This window comes from Coregonus clupeaformis, chromosome 8 (assembly GCF_020615455.1).
Source record: "Coregonus clupeaformis isolate EN_2021a chromosome 8, ASM2061545v1, whole genome shotgun sequence".
Classification (NCBI taxonomy): Eukaryota; Metazoa; Chordata; class Actinopteri; order Salmoniformes; family Salmonidae; genus Coregonus; species Coregonus clupeaformis.
In genome coordinates, this window is record NC_059199.1 from 52,685,167 (window position 1) to 52,707,321 (window position 22,155).

The following is a 22,155-nucleotide window of genomic DNA, read 5'->3' on the forward strand; positions in this document are numbered from 1 at the left end:
AATATCCGTAGACTACTGTATAAAGAGATAAGATACTAAGGGAGATCATAAATGTTCTCTAAAATAGCGGGGAACACTTTATAATACTTTTTTAACAGTGTTGACAACACTATTGATATGCAGTGTATAATGTGGAGGTTGTTCACACTAATTACATCACACTGATTCCAGCATCACTTCCTGTTTATTACAGGGAGAAGTTGCCCCTAGATGCTGATCTTAGGTCAGTTTTCCATTTTCCACACTAATGGTTAAGGGTAGTATTGGGAGAGGGGAAGCTGATCCTGGATCTGTACCTAGGGGAAATTTCACGCTGAAGCATCTATTACAAAGGGAAGAGCAGGAAGCCACTGAAGGTGGTGTGTCCATTCAGGCTATCAAACACTCTGGAGTGTTCCCACAGTTCTACGTGGACCTGTTCCCCAGCGACCAGTTGTAGGACGACAGCGTTGCTGGTGCTGTCACTGTCACTGGAATCAGAAGACTCTCTACCCTTAATCAAGATGGCCCCGTAAGGTGGGAGTTGGAGCCGAACGTACTGAAGGTGAAGTAATAGTGCAGTAAAGACAGAATGCCAAAAGTGTGTAAAGCTGTCATCAAGGCAAAGGGTGGCTACTTTGAAGAATCTCAAATATAAAATATATTTTGATTTGTTTAACACTTTTTTGGTTACTACATTTTGGTTATTTCATAGTTTTGATGTCTTCACTATTATTCTACAATGTAGAAAATAGCAAAAATAAATAACAACCCTTGAATGAGTAGGTGTGTCCAAACTTTTGACTGGTACTGTATATATTTAAAAGAAAAACAAACAACACAAAAGTAATGCATTGGGCCTTAACTAGTATTAGCAGACCAATATAGACATCTGTAGCGCAGGAATTTTTTCAGCATCTCTGCTTTGGCAAAGAAGGTAGTTATATAATTAAGAACAGTATCTTGCTGGATTCAATAGCTGGAATTGTAAGAGTTGTTGCCCTGTCCCCTTCTCTGCGATTGTCATTCTAATGGAAACCATAAAGAACAAAACCCTGTCCTCAAACATTTACATCAAAAGGTGCAAAGTTATGGGCAATGACACAAAACATCCACATCAAACTAAATATTTTTCTTGATCAAATAACATGGAAAACAACCACTTTTTGTGCAGTATTAATTTACCATCCTTAAAAACCACTTAATGTAAATGTGCATTACTGTATTGTACATAGGCTGTTCATCTAGGTTTGTGCCTGTAGACTTTCCATCACCATGAAGAAAAACAATGCACAATACGGTAATTGAGAACATTGAGACATCAAGTGTTTTGTGATGATGTAGCTCAGTTGGTAAAGAATGGCGCTTGCAATACTATGGCTGTGGGTTCAATTCCAATGGGGGACCAGTACGAAAAAGTATGTAAATGTATGCAGTCACTACTGTAAATTGCTCTGGATGAAAGTGTCTACTGAAAAGGAATGTTTTCCATAGAAATGAATAGACCGTTTCAGTTTTCAGATAGAAATAAGTTGCATTTGCAAGTATTTCAAGAAACTGGAAAACATATACCAAGCAAGTATATTTATATTCCACAAGTATTATCAGATTAACTGTTTTGTACAGATAATTATCGGACTCAAGTTACAAATGCTGGTAAATACTCAAATACATGTAGTAAAAACAAAATCATAAAAGTAGTGCACTGGGCCTTTACTAGTCCTGTATTAGTGGACCAATATAAACATCTTCAAAACAGGCTATTTATTATATATTTTCCTGCATCAGGGTTTTATCTCATGACAGAGGAAAATGTGACATTGTGCTGTATGCTTCACATAGGAAAGAGCAGGAAGCCACTGAAGGAGCAGTAGTCATATCGCCCGTCGATGAAGACCCATGTGTTGATCCAGAGACGCATGTAGACCACTCCTCCCTTCTCCAACTGCAGTGTGACTCCATTGGACGCATGGTCATTCTGTTCTCCACTGGAATGGTATTCATACACAGACATCATTCTTTGGCTATCCTTGAATATGCTCAGACCCATGTCATGGCCTGCAAAGCCGTTTCCAGAAAACCTGAAGTAGTAGACCCCTCTCACTGGCGCTGTGAAGACACCTGAGACATGGAAGGAGTCGATAAATAGTGGTTGCATCTAGCATTTAGCCATTGCTACTAGAGGCTTATATCAGATGGACCAGTCGTATGCACAAAGGAATGCTATTGGTGCAGGCTTTTGTTCTAGCCAAGCAGTATTGCTATTGAAAATAGTTGATTAGTTGAATGGGATGTGTTACTGACTGGCTGGGAAAAAAATCATGCACCTCACTGGCAGTTTTCGACCATCCCTGCTATAAATAATGATGTAGATACAGCATGTTCAGTGCGAGACCTGTGATTGGGTTGTATGCACTGCCAATGTTGGTCAGGACTTTTCCAAAAATGAGGTTAGTCTCTGTGTCGATGGGCCCATGGTGTTTACTTTCAGACGACAGCAAGGCTGCTGAGAAGGCTACCTTGGGTTGCTCTGCCAGCAAAGATAGTAGCAACAACAACAACAACATCAATCAACAACAACACAGCAATGAGAACATCATCATCCCTAACAACGGGCGAGTTCGTTTTGCATGGCCTGGTGCGCCAGGTGGGTGGAGATTTCACTTTAGGACCAATGGAATGGTCTAAAATGAGCAAACTCCGCCCACCCGATGCAAAACAAACTTGCCCATTGGTAGAAAAAAAGGACCAAAGGGAGGAGCAAGAAGAGGACTTTCATTTGTGAGCATTATTGACCTGTAAAGCATTGGGTAACACTTTATATACATTTTCATGATAATAAACTGAATACATGTTTATAAATGCTTCATAAATGTCTGCTTATAAATACTAATGAATTTATATTTACAATTTACTGTACCTTCTCTCTCTTTCTTCAGCTCCTCCACCATAGCTCTCTGCTCTTTCAGGTCTGCTTCTGCTGTATGGAGCTTAGTACTCAGCTCTCCCACCAAAGACCTAAGCTCCTTCAGTTCAGTGTAGACGTTCACCACAGAACCCAAGACCTCCTCTTCCTGAGCCAGACACATGTAGCCCAGCCAGGCCAGCCAGACAGTAGCCGTCCTCTTCATCATCGTCTTGGGAGAGACAGGGTGGAGTAGCTCTCAACGTTCCCTTAGTAATCTTATTCACTATGATCTAAGAGGGAAAAACGACCCTTGTTCAGCACTCCTACTCTGAGAAGCTTTGTAAATACTGAGTGAATAGGGCTACAGTTGATCATTAATGCTAGACACACAGATATTGGTGCTCATTGGCTGGCTGGCTGGCTTGCACGTGCATTTTTGCTCTCACTGTCTCTCTCTCCTGTTGGAGTTTCATTTGTTTCCAAATTCAGGCTTTTCCCAATTTTGTTCATGATCTCGTCGCTGTAAGAAAGAGTATAAGACCTAATAAATGCATAAGATTACATAAGCAGAATAATATTACAATGTATTTAATTCTTAAAGCAAATCATGTTCTTTGTAAGGGCATAAGGTATTTAATAATATCAACACATATGCATTCATTTTTCTGTCAAAACATTCTATCAATGACAAAGAATTAGATTATAATTTCTGGCATACAATACATTTTTACTCACCTGTAGATTAATGGCAGCCTAGCTTTTTCTCTTTGTTGTACAGTCATAAAAAGGTTTGGGGTCAATTCCACAAATTTCAATTCCATTCCAATGATGGTTTTCTTCTTCAATTGTCAAGGGCTGATGTGGATGTGGTGTTGGAGTCAGGCGCAGGACACAGAAGCTTAGTCGATCCGACTTTTAATAGTCACAGGAGCAAAGAACAATCCATACAGGCCTCATAAACAGGAGGCGAGCGAATACGCAAAACAGTGCGTAAAGTGCGAACAGCACTAACAATAAGCAAACAAACAACCTACACCAAACGACAGGCGTACAACGACACACAACTACAAACAAAACCAAAGGAAACTTATAGGTGACATAATCAAGACGTGATAAGGAACAGGTGCACTAAACAGACAAAACCAAACAAACATAGATAACATCAAACGGTGGTAGCTAGTACTCCGGGGACGACGAACGCCGAAGCCTGCCCGAACAAGGAGGAGGAGCAGCCTCGGCGGAATTCGTGACATCAATTCCAATTCAATTCCAATTCAGACAGCCTAAATTCCAATTCAATTCCAATTACGTTTTTTTGAAGATTGCTGCAATTCCAATTAAATTCCAAGTAAATTCTCCACTTCCTGCTTGAATTCCAGAATTTAATTTGGAATGATAAATTAAATTGGACCCCAACCTCTTTCTCACACTCTAAAGTTCCCTTTCTCATTGTCTTAAGTGGTTGGGCAGGCGGAGCAGACAGGCTCGTATGTCCATGCTGGGTCCGGGCATCTTGCCCGTATTCTCTCAACATTGGGTAATGGGTTCATAACGGTTAACCAGTCTGGTCTCCCTGTCATCCTCTTGGCAGTATCCTCCCAGCACATAGAGCTTCCCCTCCAGAACCACAGAGGCTGCTCCAACATGGGGGATGGCCAGGGGCGTGAAAGCACTCAAGGATGTCCATAACGGGTTCACAGGCCAACTAATTGGTGTAGACGGTATGTAGGTTACACACCCCTCTTACAAAGCAGAGACTACCACCACCATGCAGGACCTCCATACAGTGTTGGGCCCGATCCTGGCTCATCTCTGCCAGGTAGGTGGTTCCTCTCTCAGGGTGGTACAGGAACAAGGAGGTCAGACACTGGTACCTGCAGTCGAACCCCCCTGAGATGAAGATATTATATCTCCCTCCTACTGTGGCAGCGTCGCCACTCAGGGCCTGGTCCAGAGGCTTGGCAAAGCTGGAGATTGGCAATGGTTGGCAAGAGGTTGGCAATGTTACAGATTAAGAACATACAGTGCCTTGCAAAAGTATCATCCCCCTTGGCATTTTCCTATATTGTTGGATTACAACCTGAAATTTAAATAGATTTTTATTTTGATTTCATGTAATGGACATACACAAAATAGTCCAAATTGGTGAAGTGAAATGAAAAAAATAACTTGTTTCAAAAAATTCTAAAAAATAAATAACGGAAAAGTGGTGCGTGCATATGTATTCACACCCTTTGCTATGAAGCCCCTAAATAAGATCTGGTGCAACCAATTACTTTCAGAAGTCACATAATTAGTTAAATAAAGTCCACCTGTGTGTAATCTAAGTGTCACATGATCTGTCACATGATCTCAGTATATATACACCTGTTCTGAAAGGCCCCAGAGTCTGCAACACCACTAAGCATGGGGAACCACCAAGCAAGCGGCACCATGAAGGCCAAGGAGCTCTCCAAACAGGTCAAGGACAAAGTTGTGGAGAAGTACAGATCAGCCAACAAACCTGCCAAAAGAGGGCCGCCCAACAAAACTCACGGACCAGGCAAGAAGGGCATTAATCAGAGAGGCAACAAAGAGACCAAAGATAACCCTGAAGGAGCTGCAAAGCTCCACAGCGGAGAGAGTATCTGTCCATAGGACCACTTTAAGCTGTACACTCCACAGAGCTGGGCTTTACAGAAGAGTGGCCAGAATGTTTGGTGTTAGCCAAAAGGAATGGGAAAGACTCCAAAAACATATGGAAGAAGGTACTCTGGTCAGATGAGACTAAAATTGAGCTTTTTGGCCATCAAGGAAAACGCTATGTCAGGCACAAACCCAACACCTCTCATCACCCCAAGAACACCATCCCCACAGTGAAGCATGGTGGTGGCAGCATCATGCTGTGGGGATGTTTTTCATCGGCAGGAACTGGGAAACTGGTCAGAATTGAAGGAATGATTGATGGCGCTAAATACAGGGAAATTATTGAGGGAAACCTGTTTGAGACTTGGACAGAGGTTCACCTTCCAGTAGGACAATGACCCTAAGCATACTGCTAAAGCAACACTCAAGTGGTTTAAGGGGAAACATTTAAATGTCTTGTAATGGCCTAGTCAAAGCCCAGACCTCAATCCAATTGAGAATCTGTGGTATGACTTAAAGATTGTTGTACACCAGCGGAACCCATCCAACTTGAAGGAGCTGGAGCAGTTTTGCCTTGAAGAATGGGCAAAAATCCCAGTGGCTAGATGTGCCAAGCTTATAGAGACATACCCCAAGAGAGTTGCAGCTTTAATTGCTGCAAAAGGTGGCTCTACAGAGTATTGATTTGGGGGGGGTGAATAGTTATGCACGCTCAAGTTTTCTGTTATTTAGCTTATTTGTTGTTTGTTTCACCCCAAACATATTTTGCATCTTCAAAGTGGCATGTTGTGTAAATCAAATGATACAAACCTCCCAAAAAATCATTTTTAAATTCCAGGTTGTAAGGCAACAAAATAGGAAAAATGCCAAGAGGGGATGAATACTTTCGCAAGCCACTGTATATGAATGGTTCAAATTGAGAGTAGTATGGTTGAATTGAGTCAGAATTATATGCTGCGCTTAAATGCTTCTGCATGTGTCCAAAATCTGCGCTCTTGTTCGTTCTTATGTAAACCAACTCAAACATAGCGCTATACTCTTAAATACCACTAGATGTCACCGTGATGATCTTTGTTCAGTTCACCTTGCACTATAGACTAATCTTTCAACTATAGTAAGGGTAAACCAGAGATTCACACTAGATTCTTCTTATAGCTCTGCAGGTGCTTTCTTCACCTCACAAATCACTTCGCCTCATGTCAAAATAAAAGTCCTGCATGTGCACCATATGAGCATGAGCAAACAATGTCAAATAGCCTTCTATGGGACTTTTATTTTGAAATGAGTTACAATTATTTGTGAGGTGAGGAAAGCACCTTTAGCAGACCCACGTTTTGAAAGTCTGTTTAATAATACTTTCATGGAGTCTCTGTCTTCTACCTTACCGCCAGGTGTCAGAGACAGGGCTTTAGACCTCAACACTGTCCAGGTTGGTGTTGATGTCCATGTCTCCTCTGATGGCGTAGAGACGATCACCTCGTACCACCACCGTGAAGTTACTCCTGTACTCCTGCATGCCAACCTCACTGCCAGCTGTCGTGTGTGTGTGTGTGTGTGTGTGTGTGTGTGTGTGTGTATGTGCGAGCGAGCGAGTGTGGGGGGGAGAGAGAGTGAGAGAGAGAGAGAGAACATTTTCAGAAAATCGAGCACATAGAACAGATCTACTGCTTCTTAGACTTGCATTCAAGTAGAATGATAGATCTATAACTCACATTTCTATGTGAATTTGGTTGGGTCGCCCAAAAAGTTATATATTGCCACTTTAAAAATTATCAACAAGCAACTTGATAGAGCTTGAAGAATTTTTAAAAGAATAACGGGCAAATATTGTTCAATCCAGGTGTGCAAAGCTCTTAGAGATTTATCCAGAAAGACTCAAAGCTGTAATCGCTGCCAAAGGTGATTCTAATATGTATTGACTCAGGGGGTTGAATACTTATCTAATCAAGATATATTTGTGTTTTGTGTAGATCGTTGACAAGAAATGACAATTAAATCCATTTTAATCTCACTTTCTAACACAACAAAATGTGGAAAAAGTCTATATATATATATATACATGTATATACTGTAAGAGAGTCCAAAGAGCAATGTGCAGTTCTGGGATGTATGTGCAGGGTGCATAGTCTGTGGCTACAGAGTGCAAAGTCCATGGATGAGCGGATCATCGTGGACGGTTGGTGAGGGCCACGGGAGGTTTTGGTCGTGATTGACCTGAACCGTTTGCCAGAGGGGAGTCTTTGGAAGAGGGGGCAATGATAATTCCTGCACGCTTCCTTGCACTGGAGTCGTGCAGGACCTCGATGGAGGGCAGGTGGCAGCCAATGATCCTCTCAGTAGACCGGACAATCCGTTGCAGTGATGGAGGAGGTGAGGATGGACTCGATGATGGTAATTTAGAACTGAATCTGTACACAAAGGAGGACTGAGGACAAAACAACACCATGCATTCACCAAACATTCCACATGCATTCACCAAACATTGCACTGAGGAAAACATGTATTTTTATAGTCAATGTCTGATTGGGAACTACCATCATCTATCAATTACAGAATCCCAAATTATTTATATTTGACATTGGAAGTTTTATTGAATAGAGTCAGTAATATAGGTGTCAAATTGCATAGGGAGTCTCTTCAGATCAGATGTTATCAGCAAGCCAGAGCCATCTGTGGAAAGAGGAGTCTCATCAGATCAGATGTTATCAGCAAGCCAGAGCCATCTGTGGAAAGACCACAGATAGAACAAAGATATAAGTGCAAACAGAATAAATGTATCATTCAATATAAGACTCCACCTAAAACAATGACATGAGCTCTTTCCCAATGAATCTCTGCTCAACTCCTCACTTCCTCTCTACTCGCATCCTTCTCAAAACCCTGAGGAACCTTGGGTTGTCTCCAATGGGGTTTTAGGAGGCACGATGGTTAGTCCTTGCATCCATAGCTTTGTCTATGAATTTGAGAGTGGTTACATTTCTCCATCCCCATCCCTCAGCTTTTTACGAAACACGGGCGAGGAGAACGCTTTGTTGTTGTTTCATCTGCTGATTGCCGATTGAAGAAACACATAAATGAGCATACAAGTATGTTTAAGCATACATGACTATTAGGAGTGCGGTGCTATTCCTTTAGCTCCCAGGTGCAGCAGAGCTGACACACTAAAGATGAAGTTGCCGCAGATGTCTTGACCACCCGCTGGCTGTTCTCTAGACTAGTGGTTACCGATCTCTGCTCTCAAATTAATTTACTGCGTGCGGAAATGCAGTTCTGCTCGCTCAAAGTCACACTCGCAACTCTCAAGTTTAATTTGCGCGCACCACGCTGGCCTGCATTTGCTGCACCCGTGCTCTGCTCGCTCGACCACAGTTGTTCTTTCTCGACTCAAGTGTTTGTTTGCGCAATGATTTTTCATCTTGCTCGTGCACCATCTCGCGCCAGTTTGACTTTTGAATAGGAATTGACACCATAGACAGCGTGTATGGCGTTGTGTGGGCGAGCGGTTTGCTGATGTCAACATTGTGAACAGAGTGCCCCATGTTGGCGGTGACGCTACGGACAACAAACACAAATGCATTTTATCGATGGCAATTTGAATGCAGAGATACCATGACAAGATCCTGAGGCCCATTGTCGTGCAATTAATCCGCCGCCATCACCTCATGTTTCAGCATCCACATGACGCAAGGATCTGTACACAATTCCTGGAAGCTGAAAATGTTCCAGTTCTTCCATCGCCTGCATACTCACCAGACATGTTACCCATTGAGCATGTTTGGGATGCTCTGTACGATAGCGTGTTCCAGTTGCCGCAAATATCCAGGAACTTTGCACAGCCATTGAAGAGAAGTAGGACAACATTCCACAGGCCACAATCAACAGCCGGATCAACTCTATGCGAAGGAGATGAGTCGCGCTGCATGAGGTAAAAATGGTGGTCACACAAGATACTGACTGATTTTCTGATCCATGCCGGTACCTTTTTTTAAGGTACCTGTGACCAACAGATGCATATAGTATCTGTATTCCCAGTGGTGAAATCCATAGATTAGGGCCTAATGAATTTATTTCAATTGACTGATACAGTATTGTTTATATTTTTGTTCAGTGTAGTTCACATCAGTAAAATATTATCTTTCATCTCTGTTTCTTTTGGAGAACAAAGACATTTAGGGACCGGGGAGAACATGCAATAACTACAACAACAACAAAAAAGATTTTCTGTGCAAAATTTCCTAATGACATCAGTTTGACCAATTGTAAGGAAATAGAAAACTGTGAAAACGACCCAACATGTTTCTCATAAGATTTCAGTTCGGCTTGGATGTACAGTACACTACCTGTCAAAGTTTTAGAACACCTACTCATTCAAGGGTTTTTCTTTATTTTTACAGTGAAGACATCAAAACTATGAAATGACACATATGAAATCATGTAGTAACCAAAAAAGTGTTAAACAAATCAAAATATATTTTATATTTGAGATTCTTCAAATAGCCACCCTTTGCCTTGATGACAGCTTTGCACACTCTTGGCATTCTCTCAACCAGCTTCAACTGGTAACTCTGGGTCTTCCATTCCTGTGGCGGTCCTCATGAGAGCCAGTTTCATCATAGCGCCTGATGGTTTTTGCGACTGCACTTGAAGAAACTTTCAAAGTTCTTGAAATGTTCTGTATTGACTGACCTTCATGTCTTAAAGTAATGATGGACTGTCGTTTCTCTTTGCTTCGCTTATTTGAGCTTTTCTTGCTATAATATGGACTTGGTCTTTTACCAAATTTTACCAAATAGGGCTATCTTCTGTATAGGATACAAAACATCCTGAAATATATGTAAATATCTTTGTTAGAAATAATACTATATTTCCCTTGATGTAGTGAAGCTGAATGTAAAGACTTGCTCAATTACCCCACTCACCCTTACTATTGACACCTAAAATTCCAAGTTATCTAATGCATCCCCTTTTTGTTTGTTACAGTATGCTATGTTTGGTCAAGTTAGAGTCACTGTATGTGATGTTTTGCATCTGTGTATTGAAAGCATTTGAATAATGTTGCATCAATAGCTGGACACTGTTCCACACTGCTTCGCCTGCGCAGAACATTTTGTAATAATTAACCACAATTATAATAATGAGATCATCATGCAAATGTAAGTTTCCAAATACAGCTCCAGTCATTGAGGTAATTTGGCTAGGGGAGAGTGGGGTAAATTGAGCCATTTTTTACATTCAGCATCACTCCTTCAAGGTAAATATAATATTCTTTCTAACAAAGATATCACAATATATTTCAGGATGTTGTATATCCCTGGAAATAATCAGAATCCATGTCAATATTATAGTTTTGAAAACATAGCTTGTCCAAAAAAAAGTGGTCTCTGGCATAACTTACCCAGGGTATGTATGGGGTAAGTTGAACCGCTGGAAGTGGTAAGTTACAAAATTCTGTACTGAATAAAATAAAACCATGTCTTTCTTTATTTCACAAACACATATCAACACAATTACAATCACTTTTTTCTCTTTTAATCATTTAAGCATCTTTTAACACAGGCTAAACGCCTAACAAACACTTTTGTACTTTTTAAAACACTTTTAACATAGGCCAGGCCCTGTTGTTACATCATATGCTAGCGATAATGCCTTGCATTACGCATGAGAAGAAAACACTTTAATTTGCTCAACTTTCCATTGGCTCAACCGTTGGCTCAACTTACCCCAAGGCAAACATTTGGACTATCTTAGCCCACACAGCAACAAGGATGCACTTTCATGCTAGGTTTAAGACCTTATATTAAAGCTTATAGAGACCATAACTGATGTATAGAACAATCTTAAAATTCTCTACTTTGGTTTAGATACAAGCATCATGAAACCTCTAACACAATAAATTAATTTGACTTGGTGAAAATCTGTGTTTTGGACCTAAATTGCATACCACTTTTTCCATGTGGTTTCTTCCTCTTTCTAAATATTGGGTCAAATTATTAATTTTGTGTATGGTTTCCTAGAAACAAGGGTGGATAAATGTCCCCCTTTGGCTCAACTTACCCCACTCTCCTCTATAGGTTGCATGTAAGTCTCTAGAACAATTCCTTCCCCTTCCTTTAAGAAATCGCTATACTACTCGATTTGTCAACAGGTTAAAACTTTATTAAGGACATTTTATAATATTTTTATTCCGAAATTGCATGGAGGCAACCACAAACACTCGCTATAAACCACAAATTGTAGCAAAGATCTGTGAAATACATTAAATACGGTTAACCTATGACTAGTACACTAGGCCACAAAAAGTAACACTACTCCAACTGATCACTGGAGGTCAAAGTCTTGAGCTCCGGCTTGGACTTGGCCTTGACCTCAACTCCCCGCAGCTCCGTCACACTATTCCCACCCCTCTCCTTCTCCTTCCCCGACCACCCCAGCTTGAGTGACAGTGGGGCTGAGGAACCACTCCGGCTGGACTTTGAACTGCGGGTAAAGGAGGCAGAGGTCCCTCCCTCAGAGTTGGTGCCCTCAAAGAGCTTGGCCATGAAGCTGAGGCCGGCCTGGCGGATGTGGGAGCTGCCGGCGAACACATACAGCACAGGGTTCACACTGCTGCTCAGGAAAGCAAACGCTGTGACGTTGGGACGGGCCGCCTTGGCCACTTTCAACAGAGTGTCGTTACCACCCAGCAGACCAATCACCTGAGAGAGAGAGGGAAAGAGAGAGAGAGAGAGAGAGAGAGAGGGAAAGAGGAGAGAGAGAAAAAGGAAGAGGCGAAGAGTTGAGAGGAGACAGATAGATACAAGAGAGACAGATATAGGGCTTATACCTGTTATTAAACCTGTACGACACACAACAAATTAACTGCTAAATAATGTGCAGTACCTTGAAATACATTGGCCAACTCCCATACCTGTAAAATGTTGACCAGGTGGTAGGGCAGCCAGAACAGAGCGAAAGCACCGATGATGAGGAGGATGAGACGGTTTCCCCGTCCCTTGTGCTGGAACATGGCCCTGCGTAGTCCGCAGATGACAAAGGTGTAGCAGACAATGATGAAGATGAAGGGGAGGAAGAAGCCCAGGACGGTCTCAAACAGGTACTGGAACACCTGGTGACCCACACTGCCCCAATGATACGATATGCAGACGGTCACGGAGCTGTTCATGTGCAGCTTCAGGTTACTAAATTATATATATATATATATATATATATAGAGAGAGAGAGAGAGAGAGAGAGAGAGACAGAGAGAGAGAGAGAGAGAGAGAGAGAGAGAGAGAGAGAGAGAGAGAGAGAGAGAGACAGAGAGAGACAAAGACAGAGAGACAGAGAGAGAGAGATTGTTTGATTGAGACAATGAGTGTTCCAGGTTCTTTATTGCAGTCATACTTCACAGATTATTAGAGAAGTGTTTAACAGCTTAGGAACTACAAATAGGCGGCCTGTAATGCAAACCAAAATCTTCAGATCAGTATTGAAGAATGATAACCGCCTTTTTGTTAGTGTAAGTGTATTTGAATATGTCCTCTCTCTCATGCCTTCTCTCTCTCTCTCTCTCTCTCTCTCTCTCTCTCTCTCTCTCTCACACACACACACACAAACACATACACACACACCCCATACACACAACCCATACACACAGCCCCACCTGCGGTAGAAGGCCATGGGCAGTGCCAAGACGAACGCCAGCACCCAGATCCCCAGTAGAACAGCCATCAGGGTTTTCTTGGTCCTCATCCTCTGAGCCAGGAAGGGCCTTGCCACGGCCAGCCAGCGATCCATGCTCATCAGGCAGATCAGGTAGATGGACACGTTCATGTTAACACAGCACAGGTAGTGCACCGTCTTACAGGCCGCCGCCCCGAACTCCCAGCCTCGCCTGCCTGCTAGGAAGCGCAGGAAAAGCGGGGCGCTTAGCAACACCAATGCGTCGGCCACAGCGAGGTTTAAGACCAGCAGGCAGGTAACCGACCGATGCCTCACACGGCACAGCACCGACCACACAACAAACAGGTTGCCGGGGAAACCGAAGACGAATGCTAGGACCAGGATAGAGATGCCGATCTGGTGTGATATAGAGAGAGGAGAGGAAGAGGAGGCGAGAGGAGACATGGAGGGGAGCTGGGGGGAGGCAGTGGAGATGGAGAGGTCTGACGCCATTTTGAGAGGGAACTGAAGAATCGGTGGTTTCTGGAACTTTGGGATTAGCAGTCCTCACTACTGTTGGATAGAATGACCAGAGAATTACACTGTAAAAAATTACCCACGGGTTTAGTAAATATTGCAAAAGAAATGTAATGATTTTTACTTACATTTTTGAATATAGTACTTAATTTATATGTGTTGAAAAATACTGACATTTGCAAATAAAAATCCAAAGTAATATGCTGTTAAATCTGAACAACCAACAACTTAAAAATATTATATTCAAATTATCCTTATTATGTTGGACTGACATGCTAGAATAACTAGATCTAGTTCTGAACGTAAATTGTGCTTGGAACAGTTCAACAGACGTAGTCTTGATCTTTCTTCTCTGGAATGGACATGCGGCAGGTAAGGACCAAATTATAACTTGGAATGTAGTTTGGATCTCTCTACTCATATTTTCAATGAAATGTCAAAAAAAATTGTGGAAAACTTTAAATAATATTGTTCAAGTACAGTACCAGTCAAAGGTTTGGACACACCTACTCATTCAAGGGTTTTACTTTATTTTTTACTATTTTCTACATTGTAGAATAATAGTATAGACATCAAAACTATGAAATAACACATATGGAATCATGTAGTAACCAAAAAAGTGTTAGACAAATCGAAATGTATTTTAGATTTTAGATTCTTCAAATAGCCACCCTTTGCCTTGATGACAGCTTTGCACACGCTTGGCATTCTCTCAACCAGCTTCATGATGTAGTCACCAGGAATGCATTTCAATTAACAGGTGTGCCTTCATAAAAGTTAATTTGTGGAATTTCTTTCCTTCTTAATGCGTTTGAGCCTTTCAGTTGTGTTGTGACAAGGTGTGGGGGGGGCTATACAGAAGATATACCTATTTGGTTAAAGACCAAGTCCATATTATGGCAAGAACAGCTCAAATAAGCAAAGAGAAACGACAGTCCATCATTATTTCAATAACTTTTTAAAGTTTTTTCAAGTGCAGTTGCAAAAACCATCAAGCCCTATGATGAAACTGGCTCTCATGAGGACCGCCACAGGAAGAATCTCAAATATAAAATGTATTTCGATTTGTTTAACACTTTTTTGGTTACTACAGTTGAAGTCGGAAGTTTACATACACCTTAGCCAAATACATTTAAACTCAGTTTTTCACAATTCCTGACATTTAATCCTAGTAAAAATTCCCTGTTTTAGGTCAGTTAGGATCACCACTTTATTTTAAGAATGTAAAATGTCAGAATAATAGTAGAGAGAATGATTTATTTCAGCTTTTATTTCTTTCATCACATTCCCAGTGGGTCAGAAATGTACATACAGTGGGGAAAAAAAGTATTTAGTCAGCCACCAATTGTGCAAGTTCTCCCACTTAAAAAGATGAGAGAGGCCTGTCATTTTCATCATATGTACACGTCAACTATGACAGACAAATTGAGAAAAAAAATTCCAGAAAATCACATTGTAGGATTTTTAATGAATTTATTTGCAAATTATGGTGGAAAATAAGTATTTGGTCACCTACAAACAAGCAAGATTTCTGGCTCTCACAGACCTGTAACTTCTTCTTTAAGAGGCTCCTCTGTCCTCCACTCGTTACCTGTATTAATGGCACCTGTTTGAACTTGTTATCAGTATAAAAGACACCTGTCCACAACCTCAAACAGTCACACTCCAAACTCCACTATGGTCAAGACCAAAGAGCTGTCAAAGGACACCAGAAACAAAATTGTAGACCTGCACCAGGCTGGGAAGACTGAATCTGCAATAGGTAAGCAGCTTGGTTTGAAGAAATCAACTGTGGGAGCAATTATTAGGAAATGGAAGACATACAAGACCACTGATAATCTCCCTCGATCTGGGGCTCCACGCAAGATCTCACCCCGTGGGGTCAAAATGATCACAAGAGCGGTGAGCAAAAATCCCAGAACCACACGGGGGACCTAGTGAATGACCTGCAGAGAGCTGGGACCAAAGTAACAAAGCCTAACATCAGTAACACACTACTCCGCCAGGGACTCAAATCCTGCATTGCCAGACCTGTCCCCCTGCTTAAGCCAGTACATGTCCAGGCCCGTCTGAAGTTTGCTAGAGTGCATTTGGATGATCCAGAAGAGGATTGGGAGAATGTCATATGGTCAGATGAAACCAAAATATAACTTTTTGGTAAAAACTCAACTCATCGTGTTTGGAGGACAAAGAATGCTGAGTTGCCTCCAAAGAACACCATACCTACTGTGAAGCATGGGGGGTGGAAACTTCATGCTTTGGGGCTGTTTTTTCTGCAAAGGGACCAGGACGACTGATCCGTGTAAAGGAAAGAATGAATGGGGCCATGTATCGTGGAGATTTTGAGTGAAAACCTCCTTCCATCAGCAAGGGCATTGAAGATTAAACGTGGCTGGGTCTTTTAGCATGACAATGATCCCAAACACACACCCCGGGCAACGAAGGAGTGGCTTCGTAAGAAGCATTTCAAGGTCCTGGAGTGGCCTAGCCAGTCTCCAGATCTCAACCCCATAGAAAATCTTTGGAGGGAGTTGAAAGTCCGTGTTGCCCAGCGACAGCCCCAAAACATCACTGCTCTAGAGGAGATCTGCATGGAGGAATGGGCCAAAATACCAGCAACAGTGTGTGAAAACCTTGTGAAGACTTACAGAAAACGTTTGACCTGTGTCATTGCCAACAAGGGGTATATAACAAAGTATTGAGAAACTTTTGTTATTGACCAAATACTTATTTTCCACCATAATTTGCAAATAAATTCATAAAAAATCCTACAATGTGATTTTCTGGATTTTTTTTCCTCATTTTGTCTGTCATAGTTGACATGTACCTATGATGAAAATTACAGGCCTCTCTCATCCTTTTAAGTGGGAGAACTTGCACAATTGGTGGCTGACTAAATACTTTTTTGCCCCACTGTACACTCAATTAGTATTTGGTAGCATTGCCTTTAAATTGTTTAACTTGGGTCAAACGTTTTGGGTAGCCTTCCACAAGCTTCCCACAATAAGTTGGGTGAATTTTTGACCATTCCTCCTGACAGAGCTGGTGTAACTGAGTCAGGTTTGTAGGCCTCCTTGCTCGCACACGCTTTTTCAGTTCTGCCCACACATTTTCTATAGGCTTGAGGTCAGGGCTTTGTGATGGCCACTCCAATAACTTGACTTTGTTGTCCTTAAGTCATTTTGCCACAACTTTGGAAGTATGCTTGGGGTCACTGTCCATTTGGAAGACCCATTTGCGACCAAGCTTTAACTTCCTGACTGATGTCTTGAGATATTGCTTCAATATATCCACATAATTTTCCTTCCTCATGATGCCATCTATTTTGTGAAGTACACCAGTCCCTCCTGCAGCAATGCACCCCCACAGCATGATGCTGCCACCCCCGTGCTTCACGGTTGGGATGGTGTTCTTCGGCTTGCAAGCAACACCCTTTTTCCTCCAAACATAACAATGGTCATTATCGCCAAACAGTTCTATTTTTGTTTCATCAGACCAGAGGACATTTCTCCAAAAAGTACGATCTTTGTCCCCATGTGTAGTTGCAAACCGTAGTCTGGCTTTTTTATGACGGTTTTGGAGCAGTGGCTTCTTCCTTGCTGAGTGGCCTTTCAGGTTATGTCGATATAGGACTTGTTTTACTGTGGATATAGATACTTTTGTACCTGTTTCCTCCAGCATCTTCACAAGGTCCTTTGCTGTTGTTCTAGGAGACAGAACGCGTCTCCTTCCTGAGCGGTATGACGGCTGCGTGGTCCCATGGTGTTTATACTTGCGTACTATTGTTTGTACAGATGAACGTGGTACCTTCAGGCGTTTGGAAATTGCTCCCAAGGATGAACCAGACTTGTGGAGGTCTACACTGTTTTTTCTGAGGTCTTGGCTGATTTCTTTTCATTTTCCCATGATGTCAAGCAAAGAGGCACTGAGTTTGAAGGTAGGCCTTGAAATACATCCACAGGTACACCTCCAATTGACTCAAATTATGTCAATTAGCCTATCAGAAGCTTCTAAAGCCATTACATAATTTTCTGGAATTTTCCAAGCTGTTTAAAGGCACAGTCAACTTAGTGTATGTAAACTTCTGACCCACTTGAATTGTGATACAGTGAATTATAAGTGAAATAATCTGTCTGTAAACAATTGTTGGAAAAACTACTTGTGTCATGCACAAAGTAGATGTCCTAACCGACTTGCCAAAACTATAGTTTGTTAACAAGAAATTTGTGGAGTGGTTGAAAAACGAGTTTTAATGACTCCAACCTAAGTGTATGTAAACTTCCGACTTCAACTGTACTATATACATTTTACGGACACAATATATTTTACAATAGTCATCTTTTGTTTGTTTTTAGTCCCATCCTTCAACCCCTCCCATCTATCTCTGAACACCATCCAGTTTTAATTTATATTTGCCATATATTTTTCAACTGTGCTGTGATATTTATAAAAAGTACTGAACCTTTAAATTCTCATAGATTCTACATATTGTAAATTAAAAATAAACATTTTTGCTAAGAGTATTATTAATCGATTGACTATGACTTTTTAAATCATCCAGCAGTGCTATTTGCAGAGGGGGACATAACTTGGCAGGGGGTCTGGGGGTCCTCCCATTTTTTGAGGGCATCTGAAGCACATTTCCTGCATTTCTACACAATCTAATATGACCCATGGCCTTTCTAGCCGTCTCTATTTAGAACAACAGAAAGTAAGCAAAAATGCCCACAGTCATCAAGCTAGATAAGAGATTATTACATATGTTTAAGTGATTGATAAGACTGAACTAGATGATAATTCAATAATCAATATTGTGTTGCACCTTTAACCAATAGCCTAACAAATGAACAACTCTTACAAATAATGTACAAAGACAACTTTTCAGCCAGACCGCCCATCCAACCCGAGCCGCCTACACGCCCGACCACTACCGGTCTAGTCAATAACTCAACTCTCTCCCCAACACAACTTCCTTCCCATCTTTTTTTTATGTCTCAAGGGAAAGGTTTGGAAAACAAAAGTTGCATGAAAACACACATACACATATACATTAACACACATAAACAGTACACCCTCCATATAATTCATATCATAGGCCTAATAGTACTGTAGAGCTCTTTTTACTTGCAAACAACATAGCTGGGTCACCCCGTCCTGCCCCTACGGGTCCACAGCCCTGTAGCGCCCCTACCCAACACACCCCACTCAGCTTTAGGATCTTAGTGAAACATTCATTATTGTGTGTTAGGCCGAGGCCAGCGTGACAACTGTACAGCAGACCCCCAGGGCCAGGACTGAGCGGCCCAGCAACTAGAGATTGCCTAAATCTCCCCTGACGTGGGCATGTTTTCAATACAGACTCCTTTGGTCATACAGCATTCCATATAAGGCATCCAGACCTTATGAAAGTTGCCCAGTATACCCTTAATCTTAAAACAAATCTAGTGATACTGTACATAACTTGAAATGTATTCCATACACTGTGGAAGGATAACCAACCTTACAATTAATGGCAATGCATTTATTAGCCACTATAGATGCTAGGTTACACAGTTTCTTCTGATAACAGTCTCCAGTATCAACATTTCCAAGCGAACAAAAACAGTGGGAAGGGAGAATCTGTAGACATGCTGAGATAAAATAATATACTCTTCGCCAGAATTTAGCCAACCTTCACAAGACCACAACATAAGCAAATATGACCCCTTTTGTGCTTTACACCTCCAGCAGAATAATACAATTTCTGAGTGCATGATATTCAGTTTCACTGGCATATAGTACGTTGTATGGATGGTTTTAAAATGCAGAAATGTATGTCTGAGATTATATGAACATGACTGGGCATTCCAACATATCTGTATCCATTCATCATCATAGCGTCTCCCAGTTCTTCCTCACATTTTTGTTTGACATGTTTTGTGTCATCGGGAAAAGCCTCTATCAACCCTTGATACAGTTTGGAAATCAACTTTGGAGGTTTGTCAGACTGCCTTAAAATAGCATCTGGCTTGTCCAGTGTTTGCTGGACAGAGAGAATAAAGTGTTGTATCTGCAACAATTCACCTCACCTCTGTCACAAACTGGTCTTCCCTGGCTGCCTGACTGCTGAGACTGCTTTCACCATCTGATCCTCCTAAAATGAGGCATGACAAATAATTACCTTGGTGTACATTTATACATTATATTATCCAAGATTCAATAATTGAAATGACCATTATTCCCAGATCCCAGACTGTAGCTTTAAGCTTAAGCTGCTGTCCTGTAGCTACTGTAGGTTTACCCATCAATTCAAGATGGAACTTTGTATCATTCACTGAATATACTGCAAAATTCACCTGCGCTCTGTAGACTGGTCTTCCCTGGCTGTCTGACCCTGATGGGACCCCTGTCACCATCTGATACTGCTAAGACATGATGAGCATAGTGTTGTGTACTGACTGCACTAGAGGGCTACATTCCTGTGGGATGCCTGCGGGTCCCGACAGAGATCATTGCGGCACGGTCTGCATTCTTCATGCTGCAGGCGGGAGCGGGCGGTCAGACAGACGACTTTGGATGAAAATATTGTAGTTGTCCCACAGATTATTTTGAAACGGTCATCTTTCTGCTCTGTATGCGTTAGCCTACCTATTGTATTAAAAACACATATTTTTTGCATTATTCACACACTCAGAATTTGCTGCTTCGACTTCAGTAGCCTACCTCTCCTAGTTGGGCGTGAGAGTTCAAGTGCGCCTAGATTGTGTGGTCTCACTGAAATAGAGTAGGCTGTCTACATGGGCGGAGAATCACGTGGCAGTTAACTTGAATATGAAATTAACTTAAATATGATTAGACTGTAGCTTACTTCAGTGTCTGTAAATAAATATAAAGAAGTGGAGGGTGCTCAACCAACGTGAGTCAAAGTGCAATAAAAAATGTAATCATCATTGAAAAGGAAAGACACAACGTGCACATAGGTTAGGCTACTATGGTGAGCGAGCGTTGCGCCTTTTAATTTTCATTAAGTATAGATTACCCATTTATTTGTCTCTACCTTAAATCATCCTCCTTAAAGGTAGGCTATATCCTATAGGACTATGCAAAACATAGCAAGTGTCGCTGTCATCATTCTTGCTACCTCCAGTTCTGAAAATCTTCCCACTCCTAAAAGGTAGGCTATAAAAATAGCTCAAGAGACAGTGCAAGTCTCTCCAACTCTGCAAACTACATTTAGCATATTGGCTGATATAGCCCAGTAATACAATGTAAGGGAATCTTTGGTAATTTAACCTATTTCTTAAGTTATTTTTGCCCATGAGAGATCTTTGCAAATGGGTACCGGAATGAAACAGTCCCAAATTGAGAGGTGCCGGATCCTGTTCCGGCAGGATCCTGCTCAAATTAAGAACTGGACAAAGGCCAGAGTGACTTGTTTACAGCTGGGTCCCTGTGGCTGTATTTCCATTAAGCACTGATAAGCATGCATAGATTTACATTTACATTTTAGTCATTTAGCAGACGCTCTTATCCAGAGCGACTTACAGGAGCAATTAGGGTTAAGTGCCTTGCTCAAGGGCACATCGACAGATTTTTCACCTAGTCGGCTCGGGGATTAGAACCAGCAACCTTTCGGTTACTGGCACAACGCTCTTAACCACTAAGCTACCTGCCGCCCATAGATCATGTACTTATCTTCAACACATCATCACATACAGTCATACATGCACATAGACATCATCACTTACAAGACATCTTGTTTACAAACAAGGGAAAATAAAACACACCTCCCCTCCGAAACTTTTCATTCTGGACACCATACACAATGTTTGTATCAACAAATATCAAAAAATTTATATCGGCTGAAGGAGCTTTACATTTCATAACGCTGACCTTTATGAGCTGGTTCACTTGTGGAGTTATCCTCGTTTTACCATTGATCTTCTCAGAGGCTAATCCACAGGAAGTGCATTTGTTAGCTATTTTGTAAATGTTTTGTCTGTCCGTCGTCTGTCTGTCTGTCTATCTGACCGTCCGTCCATTCATGTCTCCACGTCTGTCTTCCTTCTCTCCTCTTTCCTTCCTCACTCTTGTACTCATGCCAGCTGTGATTATTGCTTCATGTTTTTGAACACAAGAGAGGGGAAGCACAGGGGACATGATATCGTCACAAATCAGGAAGGAAGTCTGTGCTAATCGAATTTGACGCTGTTCAAACTGTTTCAACCTGATCATTTATGATGACTCATCCTATTGCATTACGCATTACGCAATAAGTTGTCACATATCCATCATACTGCAACATTTCCATCATACTTTATATGACTGTTTTATCTCAATGAGAAAAACCTGTATAAATAAAGGTTAAATAAAATAAAATAAAATGACTGCATGCACTGTCTTTCTAGTCTGTTTGTCTGCCTTACTCACCTGCTTGCTCTCATTATTTACCATCACCATCCCACCGGGCACACACTGGTGAATCA

The 22,155-nt window shown here is 41.5% G+C and overlaps 2 protein-coding genes across 3 annotated transcripts; both read right to left on the minus strand.

Annotated features, from left to right (window-relative positions):
- Nucleotides 1-1,675: 1,675 nt before the first annotated feature.
- cbln11 (cerebellin 11) lies at nucleotides 1,676-3,960 on the minus strand. Its single transcript, XM_041884777.2, has 4 exons — nucleotides 3,623-3,960; nucleotides 2,900-3,407; nucleotides 2,375-2,509; nucleotides 1,676-2,100 (listed from the first exon to the last, which is right to left on the minus strand). Exons 2-4 carry the CDS (start codon nucleotides 3,111-3,113, stop codon nucleotides 1,814-1,816), a joined length of 636 nt encoding a protein of 211 aa, XP_041740711.2. The 5' UTR covers nucleotides 3,114-3,407; nucleotides 3,623-3,960; the 3' UTR covers nucleotides 1,676-1,813.
- A 7,015-nt stretch (nucleotides 3,961-10,975) lies between these two features.
- Nucleotides 10,976-21,887, minus strand: LOC121571358 (leukotriene B4 receptor 1-like). Of its 2 annotated transcripts, none has more exons than XM_041882768.2 (4): nucleotides 21,563-21,887; nucleotides 13,155-13,726; nucleotides 12,420-12,690; nucleotides 10,976-12,207 (listed from the first exon to the last, which is right to left on the minus strand). In XM_041882768.2, exons 2-4 carry the CDS (start codon nucleotides 13,664-13,666, stop codon nucleotides 11,818-11,820), a joined length of 1,173 nt encoding a protein of 390 aa, XP_041738702.2. In that variant the 5' UTR covers nucleotides 13,667-13,726; nucleotides 21,563-21,887; the 3' UTR covers nucleotides 10,976-11,817. The 2 variants fall into 2 exon arrangements, with proteins under 2 accessions (XP_041738702.2, XP_045078324.1); XM_045222389.1 differs by lacking the exon at nucleotides 21,563-21,887 and adding an exon at nucleotides 19,759-19,800.
- Between the last annotated feature and the right edge of the window lie 268 nt (nucleotides 21,888-22,155).

Bases quoted from the DNA above. Each gene is read 5' to 3' on its own strand.
- cbln11 (XM_041884777.2), bottom strand. From the start codon at position 3,113: ATGATGAAGAGGACGGCTACTGTCTGGCTGGCCTGGCTGGGCTACATG. The intron at 2,510-2,899 runs GTACAGTAAATT...CTTTGCTGGCAG, and splicing joins GCTGAAGAAAGAGAGAGAAG to AGCAACCCAAGGTAGCCTTC. The intron at 2,101-2,374 runs GTCTCGCACTGA...TCCATGTCTCAG, and splicing joins TGCATACAACCCAATCACAG to GTGTCTTCACAGCGCCAGTG.
- LOC121571358 (XM_041882768.2), bottom strand. From the start codon at position 13,666: ATGGCGTCAGACCTCTCCATCTCCACTGCCTCCCCCCAGCTCCCCTCC. The intron at 12,691-13,154 runs GTGGGGCTGTGT...TATATAATTTAG, and splicing joins CCCATGGCCTTCTACCGCAG to TAACCTGAAGCTGCACATGA. The intron at 12,208-12,419 runs GTATGGGAGTTG...TCTCTCTCTCAG, and splicing joins ACCTGGTCAACATTTTACAG to GTGATTGGTCTGCTGGGTGG.